The 12,556-nt window shown below is 41.3% G+C and overlaps 3 protein-coding genes and 2 pseudogenes across 3 annotated transcripts in view; all 5 read left to right on the top strand.

Annotated features, from left to right (window-relative positions):
* The first annotated feature begins 1,311 nt into the window (after positions 1 to 1,311).
* LOC103610574 lies at positions 1,312 to 4,387 on the top strand (annotated as a pseudogene).
* A 60-nt stretch (positions 4,388 to 4,447) lies between these two features.
* Positions 4,448 to 9,657, top strand: LOC103610577 (putative zinc finger protein 833). Its single transcript, XM_008594721.1, has 3 exons — positions 4,448 to 5,306; positions 7,784 to 7,817; positions 9,600 to 9,657. Exons 1-3 carry the CDS (start codon positions 4,448 to 4,450, stop codon positions 9,655 to 9,657), a joined length of 951 nt encoding a protein of 316 aa, XP_008592943.1.
* LOC103610576 lies at positions 5,717 to 6,211 on the top strand (annotated as a pseudogene).
* LOC103610575 (zinc finger protein 426-like) lies at positions 6,285 to 6,750 on the top strand. The gene has a single exon (XM_008594720.1). The coding sequence runs from the start codon at positions 6,298 to 6,300 to the stop codon at positions 6,427 to 6,429; it is 132 nt and encodes a 43-aa protein (XP_008592942.1). The 5' UTR covers positions 6,285 to 6,297; the 3' UTR covers positions 6,430 to 6,750.
* A 2,713-nt stretch (positions 9,658 to 12,370) lies between the features above and the next one.
* Positions 12,371 to 12,556, top strand: part of LOC103610573 (zinc finger protein 709-like) — a 14,512-nt gene continuing 14,326 nt past the window's right edge. The window contains 1 exon segment of the mRNA XM_008594719.1: positions 12,371 to 12,403. Coding sequence (XP_008592941.1) covers positions 12,401 to 12,403 — 3 coding nt within the window. The 5' untranslated portion in view covers positions 12,371 to 12,400.

Genomic DNA, 12,556 nt, shown 5'->3' with positions numbered 1-12,556 from the left:
TTTTTTTTTTTTTTTTTTTTTTTTTTTTTTTTTGTCTTTTGTCTTTTTCCGTGTCCGGCAATGGATCGGAACCCTCAGTGTTGCCCCCGTACCGGACCGGGGACCGGCAATGGGATTGCAACCCTTGGTGTTGCTCCTGCGCCTCGCTCAGCCAGTGAGTGGGAACCGGTCTGTATGTGGGATCCGAACCCTCGGGCGGGAGCGCTGCTGCGCTTCCCAAGCGGCGCACTATCCAGTGCGCCACCGGGCCGGCCCTATATAGTCAATTTCTATCATGACTTTTCCAGTGTATTTTTGCAGAGATTGTATTCCTTGCATGCAGTCACTGAAGTCTCTCTTCCTTTAGTTTGTGTTCAGCCATGGTTTTGACAGATTTCTTGAATGCCCAGGGGTAAGAAAGAAAAAGAAGAAAAAAACCTTAGCTCTTCTCATCTTTGCAAATGGCTTGTGCTGGGGCATTTCTTCAACACTCATCCAGGCTATTTAAAACTCTTCTTCAAGGGCCAGCCTGTGGCTCACTTGGGAGAGTGCGGTGCTGATAACACCAAGGCCACGGGTTCGGATCCTATATAGGGATGACTGGTTAGCTCATTGGCTGAGCGTGGTGCTGACAACACCAAGCCAAGGGTTGAGATCCCCTTACCGGTCATCTTTAAAAAAAAAAAAAAAAACTCTTCTTCAGAATTCACTTCCTGCCACAGTGTGCCTGGAGATGAACAGTGCAGAATATCAGTGTCTTCTCAGTTCTTTTCTGAAAATATGTCATTTCCTGGGCATGCACAGGGCTTCTCCATTACAGCTGAGGTGCTTGTGAATACTATAATTTCTGAAGGAAGTTTTATCTCCAGCCTGCCATAATTTTCTTTTAATCATTCTAAGAGTTCTTTTTAGTTTGGGCTCTTACTTTTAGGTCTTTGATTCATTATTGTTTCATATTTGTATCTGATACAAGGTAGAGGTTCAGCTTCATTCTTTTACCTGTGGTGTTTTCCAGCTCTGTTTTTTTAAAAGACTGTCCTTTACCATTGAATGATTTTGGGAGTCTTGTCAAAAATCAGTTTACCATATATGTGTGGGTGCCTTCCTGGGCTCTCTTTTCTACTCCGTTGGTGTATATCTGTGTCTTTTTGCTAGTACCACACTGTTTTGATTACTGTGCTTTTGAGTAAGTATTTATTTGAGGATTTTTTGCATGAGTACAGTCAGCTCTCCACATCTGTGGATTCAACCAACTGTGGATCCAGTATATATATATACACACACATACACATACACACACACACACACACACGTATGTATAAAGAAATCCTGAAAGTTTCAAAAAGCTAGACTTAAATTTTGTGAGAACCAAGTACTACTCTGAATATATGTGAATGAAGTGATGTGTAGGCATTGTGGTAGGTACTACAAGTGATCTAGAGATGATTGAAATTATACCCGAGGTTGTGTTTAGGTTATATGTAAATACTACCCCATTTTACATAAGGGACTTGAACATTCCAGGGTTCTGGTATCTGCAGAGGGTCCTGGAACCAGTCTTCATGCCCCTCCCCGCCATACTGAGGGACAACTGTATTCTTAATGGGATTTATCTGCAGTTCTTTTTTTCTGTTGTCTATCTTTGTTGTCAACATAATTTTGCTCTCATAGAATGAATTTGGACGTAGTCCCTTCTCTTTAGTATTTTGAAAGTTTGAGAAGGACTGATGTTAATTCTTCCTTAGATGTTTCATAGATTTCACCAGTGGAACTATTTAGTCCAGGGCTTTCATTTGTTGGGGTGTTTTGATTACATAGTCAATCTCCTAACTAGTTGTAGTTAGGCTCCGGTTTTCTATTTCTTCTTGACTCAGTCTTGGTAGATTGTGTTTCTGGACACGTGTCCACTTCTTCAGTGTCCCCCATCTGTTGGTGTACCCTAGAGACCTCTTAAGGCATGTCATTCTTTCAGTTTACTTCACTGTTGTTACACCAGAGCCCTACCGGTGTGACTTTAAGGTGTGGGGAACAGTTCATTGAACTGTAATTTGGCCTCATTTTTAGGAAGCCTGTGTCCCTGGGTTGACTTTCATAAGTACTTCTCATCCTCACCCCTCCTTAGGTGAGGTATGAAGGGTAGAGGGGAATGGAATTAGGTATTTCTCTTGACCCAGGCAGGAGGTTTGGTTCTGGTAACATCCCAGTTGGTTCGGCATTTGGGAATTTTTTCAAAAGTAGGACTTAAGAATAACAACTCTCTGGGCATATTTTTAAATGATTACTTTTCCCCTCCCTCTGCTGGAAAGCAGTAAGTGATTTTTCTCTGAGCTTCACTGTGAGAATTGGTAGGGTTTCTGGAAGTAAATCTCACAAATTTGTGGGTCCCCCTAAGACTGGGCCCCCTGGAGTTTTTTACCTCTCAAACTTGTCCACATTCAGCCTTCAGGAATTCACCAATTATAATTTTAATTTTCTGACCCCTGTGCTAATTCCCACACAGGTTTCTGCTTATGGCTTTTGGTTCCAGGAAGTTATGATTCTCTGCATCTGCCTGTTTGTCTTACCACATTTTCTTTGGGAGATTTATGGGATTTTATAGATTTTATAGCTGGCATCTTGGTGACATTGGGTTCTTTCCCCTTATTTCACTCTTCTTTGACATTACCCATTAAAAAATTTAAAATTGTTCCATTATATGGTTGAAATATCTTTCATTAGTTTTCTGTCATACTGAAGTAAATTTGGTCTACAGGAAACCAGGTGCAAACTTCCACATGTTCTCTCTTAGTATAATCACATAAGATGGGCTCAGTCCCCTGCGTAACAAGTTGTGACAAAACAAGTAAAATATTTTCTACCAGGAAAGCTCATTAAGTTTCTAGAGACTCAGTGCCCAGAGTGATTTTTCAGGGTTGATCAGGTGGGCTTCCTCTGCCAGGAATGTTACAACATTCCAAACTCTCAGAGTGAAGACAGGAGTTAAGCAAATGACGTATTAGTTAGGTTAGGTTGGCGAGGTCTCTCCCCAAATCCAGGTCCCAGGTACCATCAAAGGTCAAACTTTGAACAAGCATTTCTAGGGATATGCAGTCTCAGGACTGCTAATGTTAACTTTGTTCTGCACCCGAGATAGAAGGACTTTGTTGTGGCAGGTGCTGTAGGCCCACTGTACAAGAGACATTAGGAGTAATCCAGGCAGCACATCTTACTCTTTGAACTCACTAACGAAAGGCATATTCCTGGTCTGACATTGTTTTACCAAATAGTTCAATTCTAGCATCAGGATTGTTGTGTGAGAGGATGTGAGTATAGACAGAGTAGGAGTCTGATGAACAACTTATAGAATAAATGTTTGGAGTCCATAGCATTATGTGAACGTTTTAGGAAATGAAAGTAGATTCCAGTTCTGTCAGTCTCACCCATTCTCCTTTACACATATGTGGAATGTTTCAAGATCCAGTGGCTTTTAAAGATGTGGCTGTGAACTTTCCTGAGGAGGGGTGGGCTTTGCTGGATCCTTCCTAGAAGAAACTCTACAGAGATGTGATGGAGGAAACTGTAAGGCACCTGGCCTCTGTAGGTAAGGATGACATCATTCCTTCATTTACTGAGTTAGAGACAAGTGTTTCTTAGTCATCAAAGGTGTTTCACGATATGGAGTGTGGAAGGGAATACCTTGGTGAATAAATAAGGCATGGCTACAGTGTACTAAGAACCTAGAGACTAATAATATTTCTGTATTTTGTATTAATTCATGCTGAATTTTCTGGATCTCTACTTTAGGAAAAAATTGGAATGATCAGAACATTAATGATCACAAGAAAAACCAGAGGAGAAATCTAAGGTAATATGCACTTAGAAGAGAATCCTAAAAACAGCAAAGAAAACAAATAAGTCCAGCTTCAAATGTATTTATTATTAGAGAATTTTCTCCCAAAATATAAACTTAAATGTGACATAAATGTTCATGTTTGTAAAATAGTTGTCTTGGAAATAGTATTAAGAAACCCTACGTGAGTTTTACTGCTTTGATAATAGTGGTCAAGCAATCTTGCAGATTCATTCATTTTCAAACAATTCAGACTGTGCATAAATAAAGCCACACTTTCCCTGATAATGTTAGAAGTCCAATACCTATAAATAAATATAAACTCTGTTTGTAAACAGACCCTTAGTAATGTGCTTCTCTTTTTTTACAGAAGTCATATGGTAGAGAGTCTGTGAAAGTAAAGATGGTAGCCAGTGTGGAGAAACCTTCAGCCAGATTCCAGATGGCACTCTGAAGAAGAAAACTCCTCTTGGAGAACAATTCTGTGAAAGCAGTGTGTATGGAGAAGTCTTCACCTGTCATTCATCCCTTAATAGGCACATCAGAGCTCACACTGAACACAGACCATGTGAGTATCAGGAATATAGAGAGAAGACAAGAAAACTCCTCTTGGAGAACAATTCTGTGAAAGCAGTGTGTATGGAGAAGTCTTCACCTGTTATTCATCCCTTAATAGGCACATCAGAGCTCACACTGAACACAGACCATGTGAGTATCAGGAATATAGAGAGAAGACGTGAATGCAAACAATGTGGTAAAGCTTTTATATACCACACTTCCATGCAAAATCATGAAATGACTCACACTGGAGAGAAACCCTATGAATGTAAGGAATGTGGGAAAGCCTTCATTTCTCTTACAAGCTTTCGAACACACTTAATAACACACACTGGAAATGGAGCTTATAGCTGTAAGATATGTGGAAAGACCTTTGCTTATCCCAGTTTATGTCGTGTACATGAAAGAACTCACACTGGAGAGAAACCCTATGAATGTACGCAATGTGGTAAAGCTTTTCGTTCTTCCAGTTACTTTCAAGTACACAAAAGAATTCATACTGGAGAGAAACCCTATGAATGCAAACAATGTGGTAAAGCTTTTATATACCACACTTCCATGCAAAATCATGAAATGACTCACACTGGAGAGAAACCCTATGAATGTACGCAATGTGGTAAAGCTTTTCGTTCTTCCAGTTACTTTCAAGTACACAAAAGAATTCATACTGGAGAGAAACCCTATGAATGCAAACAATGTGGTAAAGCTTTTATATACCACACTTCCATGCAAAATCATGAAATGACTCACACTGGAGAGAAACCCTATGAATGTAAGGAATGTGGGAAAGCCTTCATTTCTCTTACAAGCTTTCGAACACACTTAATAACACACACTGGAAATGGAGCTTATAGCTGTAAGATATGTGGAAAGACCTTTGCTTATCCCAGTTTATGTCGTGTACATGAAAGAACTCACACTGGAGAGAAACCCTATAAATGTAAGCAATGTGGTAAAGTTTTTTGTTCTTCTTGTTCCTTTCAAATACATGAAAGAACTCATACTGGAGAGGAACCCTAGTAATATAAATGATGTGGTCAGGCTTTCAGGTGTTGTAAATATACTCAAATATATGAAAAGACACAAAGTGGGGAGAACTTTCTTAATGAAAGAAATGTGAAAATATGTTATCTTGTCTTATATGCATTTGAACACACATGAGAATGCACCGTGGAGGTGGAGCTCATAAGTATAAAGTATGTGCAAAAGGCTTTGATTCTCCTAGATGAATTTAGAATACATAAACTTATACTGGACACTAGTAAAAGAGGAAACAAAAAACAAACACAAATAAAGTAAAAAAAAAAAGAAAAAACAATGAAAAAAGAACTTACACTGGAGAGAAATGTTATGAATATAAACAGTGTAATAAAGCCTTTCAATGTCGCAGTTCTTGTCAAATATTTGAAAGTTTATAATGGCAAGAAACCCTATGAATGTAACAAATATGGGAGAATTCCTCTTAAAGACACAAAAGTGCTCACACTGGAGGAAAATCATGAGTATAAACAATGTGGTAAAGCATTTCATTATATCGGTTAGTTACAAAGATCTGAATTCATACTGTACAGAAACTCGTTGAAATTCAGGAATGTTGGAGAGCATTCTATTGTTCCAGTCCCCTTCAAACACATGAAAAGACTCACACTGTATAGAAGCCCTGTTATGTAGACAGTTTGGTAAATCCTTCCATTGTTCCAGTATCTTTTGAAATCATGAAAGAACTCATACTGAAGAAAAACACTATAAATGTGAGTAATGTGGGAAAGCTTTCCTTTCTCTTTCAAACTTTCAAAGGCACATGATAAAGGATGCTGGTATGGACCTTATGAATGTAAGAAATGTGGGGAAAACATTCAGTTGCTTGTTTCAGTCCCTTTCATGAAAATGAAAGGACTCACACTGCAAAAAAAATCCTATGTGTGTAAAGAATGTGCAATTCCAGTACCTTTCAAATACATGAAAAAACCAATACTGGAGAAAAAACCTACAAATGTAAAGAATGTCACAAAGCCTTTATTCGTTCCATTTCCTTCTCAGGACATGAAAGTACTCATACTTGAGAGGACTCCTACCTAAGAAATGTGGGAATGCTATTATTACCACATAGGCCTTTCTAGCATACATGAGAATGCACAATGGAAAGAAACTGTATAAATATAAAGAGTGTGGGAAAGCCTTTAGTCCTCCCAGTTAAATTTGAAGCCATTAAAGAAGACCCAGAGGAGAGAAGCCTCTTGAATAGAAGCAATGTGCAGTGTTGTTGTAACTTAATAACACTGGATGGAAACCCTGTAAACGTGAAAAATGGAAAAAAGTTTTCAATTTTAACAAATACTTGAAAACTCCCAATGTAGGGAAATCCTGTAAATATAAGTAATTTGAAAAGCCTAATGTAAAGTAATTTGTGTAGTATTCTCAAAAAACACAACTTGAAGGAAATGTTTTAGAAGTTATAAATCAGCACCATGCTCTAAACAACTGAGCTAACTGGCCAGCAGAAGTTATGAATATACTGTCTTCATTGGTGGCTCATTCTTAAAATGGATATCTGGAGTATGAATTTCTAATTGTTACTCAGAAAGAAACATTAAGGTGAGATAATTCTGTAAGTACTGTTAAAATAATAGTGCATGAATTTAATAGGTAGTGTTTTTTTCTTAAGTCAGTTAATAAAATTTTTCTCTTCCCATTTTGAAGCATGGTGGATCTGTGGGTGAACTGAAATGTAGTTCTAATATGTGGTGGGTTTAATTTTAACAATTTAAAAATTGTTCTGTGATTAACATGCCATTGAAAAACGAGTCTTCGTTAATTGTTATGATTTCTTTGTGTCCTTGTGGCAGGTTCTAGATGTTACATGTTCCTTACCCGTTATAGATATTCCACCTTTCTTTCATATGGGAAAACCTTTCTTTTTTTTCATATGGGAAAACCTTTCTTTTTTTCTTTTTAACACAATGAAGTTTATTTTATTTTTGTTGCTAATAAGTAGTTGACATCAATTTCTAAGTCTTTAAAATTAATCATGGAATAGTGTAATGTGAATTAATCTGAGGGGTCTTCAAAAAGTTAATGGAAAACGTATATTATGAAAAAACTATGAATGGATTTCAATTTTTTTCCCACCAAAATAAATCATATTAATTTGTTATAACACATCTGACCAGGATCTAGTTTTACGCACTAAGAAGGATAAGACATTAGTCTGAAAGAGCCCCTATCAGAGCAAAGCAAATTCTGCTAAAATTGAAGCAAGAACAAACATCAAAATTATGGTGATGCTTGGATAGAAAAATGGTAAAATTATTCATGCTTCATGAAAAGTTTATGGGAATAATGCCCCAAAGAAATCAGCAGCTTACAAATGAGCAACTCATTTTTTTTTTTGTCTTTTTTTTTTTTTTTCCTGACCAGCAACGGATCGCAACCCTCAGTGTTGCTCCCGCACCTCGCTCAGCCAGTGAGCGGCCGGTCTGTATGTGGGATCCAAACCCTCGGCGGGAGCGCTGCCATGCTTCCCAAGCAGCTCACTGTAGCAGTGCACCACTGGGCCGGCCCGAGCAACTCATTTTAAGAAAGGATGAGACTATGTCCAAGATGAAGCTCATAGCTGTAGACCATCCACATGAATTTGCAAGGAAAAGACTAAAATTAACAGCAGAAACAATAGCCAACACCATAGACATCTCAACTGGTTTAGCTTACAGAATTCTGACTGAATTTGTTGAGCCAACTTTTCATTCAATGGGAGCCAAAAGTATTTTGTCTTGACCAGCTGCAGACAACAGCAGAGTTTTCAATGGAAATTTTGGACAAGTGGGCTCAAGATCCTGAGACATTTCTTCAAAGAATTCTAATTAGAGATAAAACATGGCTTTACCAGTGCAATCCCGAAGACAGCACAATCAAATCAATGGCTACCATCAGGAGGACATGGTCCAGTCAGAGCCAAAGTAGGTCAGTCAAGAGCAAAGGTCATGGCAATAGTTTTTTGGGATGCTCAAGGCATTTTGCTTGTTGACTTTCTGGAGGGCCAGAGTGATAAAATCTGCTTTATTATGAGAGTGATTTGAGAAAGTTAGCCACAGCTTTAGCAGAAAAAGGCCTGAGAAAGCTTTCACCAGGGAGTTCTCCACCATGACAATGTTCCTGTTCATCTCTCATCAAAAAGGGCAATTTTGCAAGAGATTCATTGGGAGAACATCAGGCATCCACCTTACAGTCCTGATGTGGCTCCTTCTGACTTTGTTTCCTAATTTTAAAACATCTTTAAAGGGCACCTGTTTTCCTTCTGTTAATAATGTAAAAAAGACTGCATTGATATGGTTGAATACCCAGGATCCTCAGTTTTTAGGGATGAACTAAATGGCTGGTATCATTGCTTACAAAATTGTCTTGAACTTGGTGGAGGTTATAATTGACACAATAAACTGCTCATATTCAAACTATGAAATTTCATGTTTTTCTTTCCTGGAGGTTCTAGAAGAATAAAGAAATTTCATACTTTGTCAAATGTATGCACCCATGAAATCGCTACAATCAAGATGTGGGGTAAATGCATCCATTCCCCCCCAAATTTTCTCATGCCCCTTTGTGTTCCTTTCCACACCCCCCACCCCTAGTCCCTGGCACTAAAATAACTGTTTTTGGTTTTTACAGAGCTTTATATTTCAGAAAGTCAAACAGAATTCTATAAAGCATAGCCTTCTGAATTTGGCTTCTTTCACTTCCTGTGTCTGACCTTCCCTGGTGTTTCCTTCAGGCCTGTATAGGACCCTTACCCTACAGATAACTCCCTGGGCCCTTGAATGACACCATCACAATGAATCCATCAAATCACTTTATCTGGCCTGAACCCTACCCCTGGCTTGTCAAATCCAACCCTTTAGTCTTGGATACTGATCCACAAATGCTTCCCTGGGACCTGGTCACCACCTTCAGACCCTCCAATCCTCACTCCAGGGCTCTGGACACCACCCCAGAACTCCAATGCCATTTCCCATGTCTGGTAATCTCCCGAAGACAACAAAGCCCACCTTCAGAGCTTAGATTCTGCCACATATTTTCAAACTTTGCCTTGAGATTCAGAACTCCATCTCCAGCAACTAAGTCAGATCATGGACACTATCTCCCAATCTTAACCTCCTTCCACATGCAGGTCCCTATAGGTTCTCCATGCCCTGGGGGTTGCATTGCATGGCTGGTTGGCCACCAGCGTGGTCTCCTGCAGGTGGGTTGATGGGGAAGGCAGAGAACAGATCCTGCAGCCTGTGGATGGGCCCTACTAAGAGGGAGCAAAGCTGTACTACCCGCCCCACTCCTCACCTCTTTCCTATCTTCTCACCTCTGCCCTCTTCACCTGCAAGTTCCAAAGTTAGGAGGGATTTCATTTTGCTGCCCCAGTTCTCCCCTGGGGCAAACTGGTGCTCCTAGTTTTTCTAATATATAGATACACTTTTCAGACTCAGGGAAATGCAATCAAGGTTCACACTTATTGCCTTAACAACATATAAAAACTTAAGCAATTTACATGAAATTAAATTGAACGGTGTTATTTTTACTTCTATTAACCATTTTCCCCCATATAAAAGTCCTCCAGGAAACTGCCTTGAGCCATTTCCAGGAACGAAATCAGTGAAGCTCCCTCTTGCGGTGATGGTGGCACTAACATCCAAACACTTTGTGGGATGTGGATTTTTCAGGGTTGAGAGAGTATTTACAGCAGGTGCTGTTGATGGTCAATTCAAAATATTCTGTGTGTTCCCTCAATGATCAGGTGACAGATTAAGAGAAAAATAAAATGGATGTGGTACTTAGCACAGTCTATACTGGAAGACAATTTCAAGTAAATAAATCAAGAAACTTGAAAGACTCAAGTGGATTTAACCTGGGTCCTTGAAAGGGAACACTGCTTATACAATGCTTAGAATTTAGATACAGAAATGACTGGATGGGTCGATGGTGGAGGGGGGGGGGATGAGCATTTCAATGGGTAAACTGGACACGTAAATCCCCAGGCACAGAGAACCTGGTGACAACATGAATTTATGGTCAAGAATCCCCTAAAACAGATGAAAAAAAGAGAAAGTTCAAATTGGATTATTTGCTTATATACCAATTTAATAGAAAGAAAATAATAGTTTGCTGGCATCTTTGTTTTCTTTTAGGAATAATTACTTTCCATCTTTCTAATCCCTATAAAGTATCTCAGCACTTTCTTCCTGTACTGTATACATAAACCCACGAGGAAAGCAAGGACTCCATTGGTTTCTCATGCAATGGGATTGAAGGTCATTGTCTCATTTAACTCATCCATGTTGGAGTGAAGCAGGTGAATAACCTGGAGTGTGAAGCAGAGGCCTAAGGCTGAGGTCAGTCTTGAGCCTGCAAAGGGAGGGAAATGAAGTTGCCCTTGGTGCTTCCTGGGGAGCCTTCCCTCCTTGTGGTTAGCCTCTAGAGGCTCGGAAAAACTACAGAAAGAGGGTCGATATTGAGAAGCTGCAGAGCACTAGAAAACAGAAACTCCACATGCAGATTAAAGTTGGGAGGTTCTGTCCTTTCTGAGGTTGTAGCTCTGGTGGCCTTGGGGCTGTTTTCTGGACGGTGCTTTGGTTTTGGTGTGCATAAACTCGGAGTCAGACTGTAACATGTGTATACGAGGAGAATATGGGAAGGTCAGACTTAGGGAAAGGGGCTGTTTTCTGGACGGTGCTTTGGTTTTGGTGTGCATAAACTCGGAGTCAGACTGTAACGTGTGTATACGAGGAGAATATGGGAAGGTCAGACTTAGGGAAAGACTCATTGGATTGTCTCCTGGAGAAATAGTAAATTTGACAATTCATTAGGTTCAGAACCCTAAACTGACTAGGTGAGTTTCCTGCTGGTGAAAATGAAGGTCTTGAAGGGAGGGATCGTTGCTACATTGTGAGTAGAGGACAGGAAGGTATGTTGAGCTCCCAGAGTTTGTTGAGCTCCCAGATCCTTAGGTTTTTCTGCCTCATCACCAGGGTCTGATCCCCTCTGGGCTTCATTTTAGCAGCCAGAATATGTTTAACCTTCTGAATGTAGGTTTTCCTTGTGAATTGTGGGTAGGCAGGCTGCTTATGTGAGTTCAAATGTTTGCTTTTCTTCCCTTTTGATTCCTTTATAGAATATTGCTGCCATATAACTCCAGTTTTTTGCATGTATTTAGTAATTGTATTCCTTTCCTGACATTTTTATATTCTAGGCTGAAAAAGAACTATATTGAGAGATAAGGAGTGAGAAAGCATTTGCCACGCAGCCAACACTCATCTCAAATCCATGACCGTTGGAGGACATTAGGCCATTCCTCCTGTTCAGTGTGGCCTGGCCTGGGCGCTATCTTGCTCTGACACAAGAGGATCTCTCCTTCGGAGCTTGTGTCAGGAGGATGAAGGAAAGATCCATTAGTACAGAAAGACGTCAGTGCCCGCTCTGAAAAGCCAGGAGCAAGTTCTGCCTACCTGCCAGTGCACCCTGACAAGGCCATGGCCCGTTACCTACAACACGAATGACCCTACTCCAAGTCACTCAGGGCCCGGCCTGAAGCGCTAGCCAATCAGACGCGCTAGGGCGGGGTCCTGTTCGAGCAGGCGCATCTCGGGGAGGATGGAGCGGGATTCCCGAATCTCGCGTGATCTTCCTTTCTCGCGCCCGCCCTCCGCTCGGGTGGTTCTCCTCTGGCCTCTCTCCTGTTACCCGCTCTTTCCCCGGAGCCGTTAAGACGGCGCCAGGACTAACGGCTGGCTCAGTCACGTGACCTCTGGCAACTCCGTCACTCGGGCTGGAGGGGGTGGGACTGGAGGAACTGTCCAATCAGATGCGCCGTCGGAAGGGCAGGGGCGCCAACTGCGGCGTCTCGTGGAGGTCGGTTATTCCGGCGGCACGTGTTAGCGCGCCTCGCTTTCTATTAACGACTTTGGCTGGTTTGGTGGAAACCTCTGTCCCCTGTGTCCTGCTTTGACCACGGGGGCCGTAGGGAGGACGCGGGGACACCCCGGAAGCCGGGAAATGGTGAGCATCGGGCGGGCGTCCCGAGGCGGGGAGCGGGGCCGGTTGGAACCGGCCGGAGCCGGCCGTGGCCGCGGGACCCGGGCCTCCCCGCGCTCAGCCCCGGAGTCTGCGGCCCCGAGTCCGCCGCCGGCGCCGCGCGGTCCTCGGTCCCCT

Source organism: Galeopterus variegatus, unplaced genomic scaffold (assembly GCF_000696425.1).
Source record: "Galeopterus variegatus unplaced genomic scaffold, G_variegatus-3.0.2 Scaffold11324, whole genome shotgun sequence".
Taxonomy (NCBI): domain Eukaryota; kingdom Metazoa; phylum Chordata; class Mammalia; order Dermoptera; family Cynocephalidae; genus Galeopterus; species Galeopterus variegatus.
This window is presented reverse-complemented; position numbering and strand designations above follow the sequence as displayed.

What these genes read in the sequence shown, in the direction of transcription:
- LOC103610575 (XM_008594720.1), top strand. Translation starts at nt 6,298, where the DNA reads ATGTGCAATTCCAGTACCTTTCAAATACATGAAAAAACCAATACTGGA.
- LOC103610577 (XM_008594721.1), top strand. Translation starts at nt 4,448, where the DNA reads ATGGAGAAGTCTTCACCTGTTATTCATCCCTTAATAGGCACATCAGAG. An exon ending in TGGAGAGAAACCCTATAAAT is followed by an intron (nt 5,307 to 7,783) that starts GTAAGCAATGTG and finishes TTTCCTGACCAG; the next exon opens with CAACGGATCGCAACCCTCAG. An exon ending in CCTCAGTGTTGCTCCCGCAC is followed by an intron (nt 7,818 to 9,599) that starts CTCGCTCAGCCA and finishes GGTCTCCTGCAG; the next exon opens with GTGGGTTGATGGGGAAGGCA.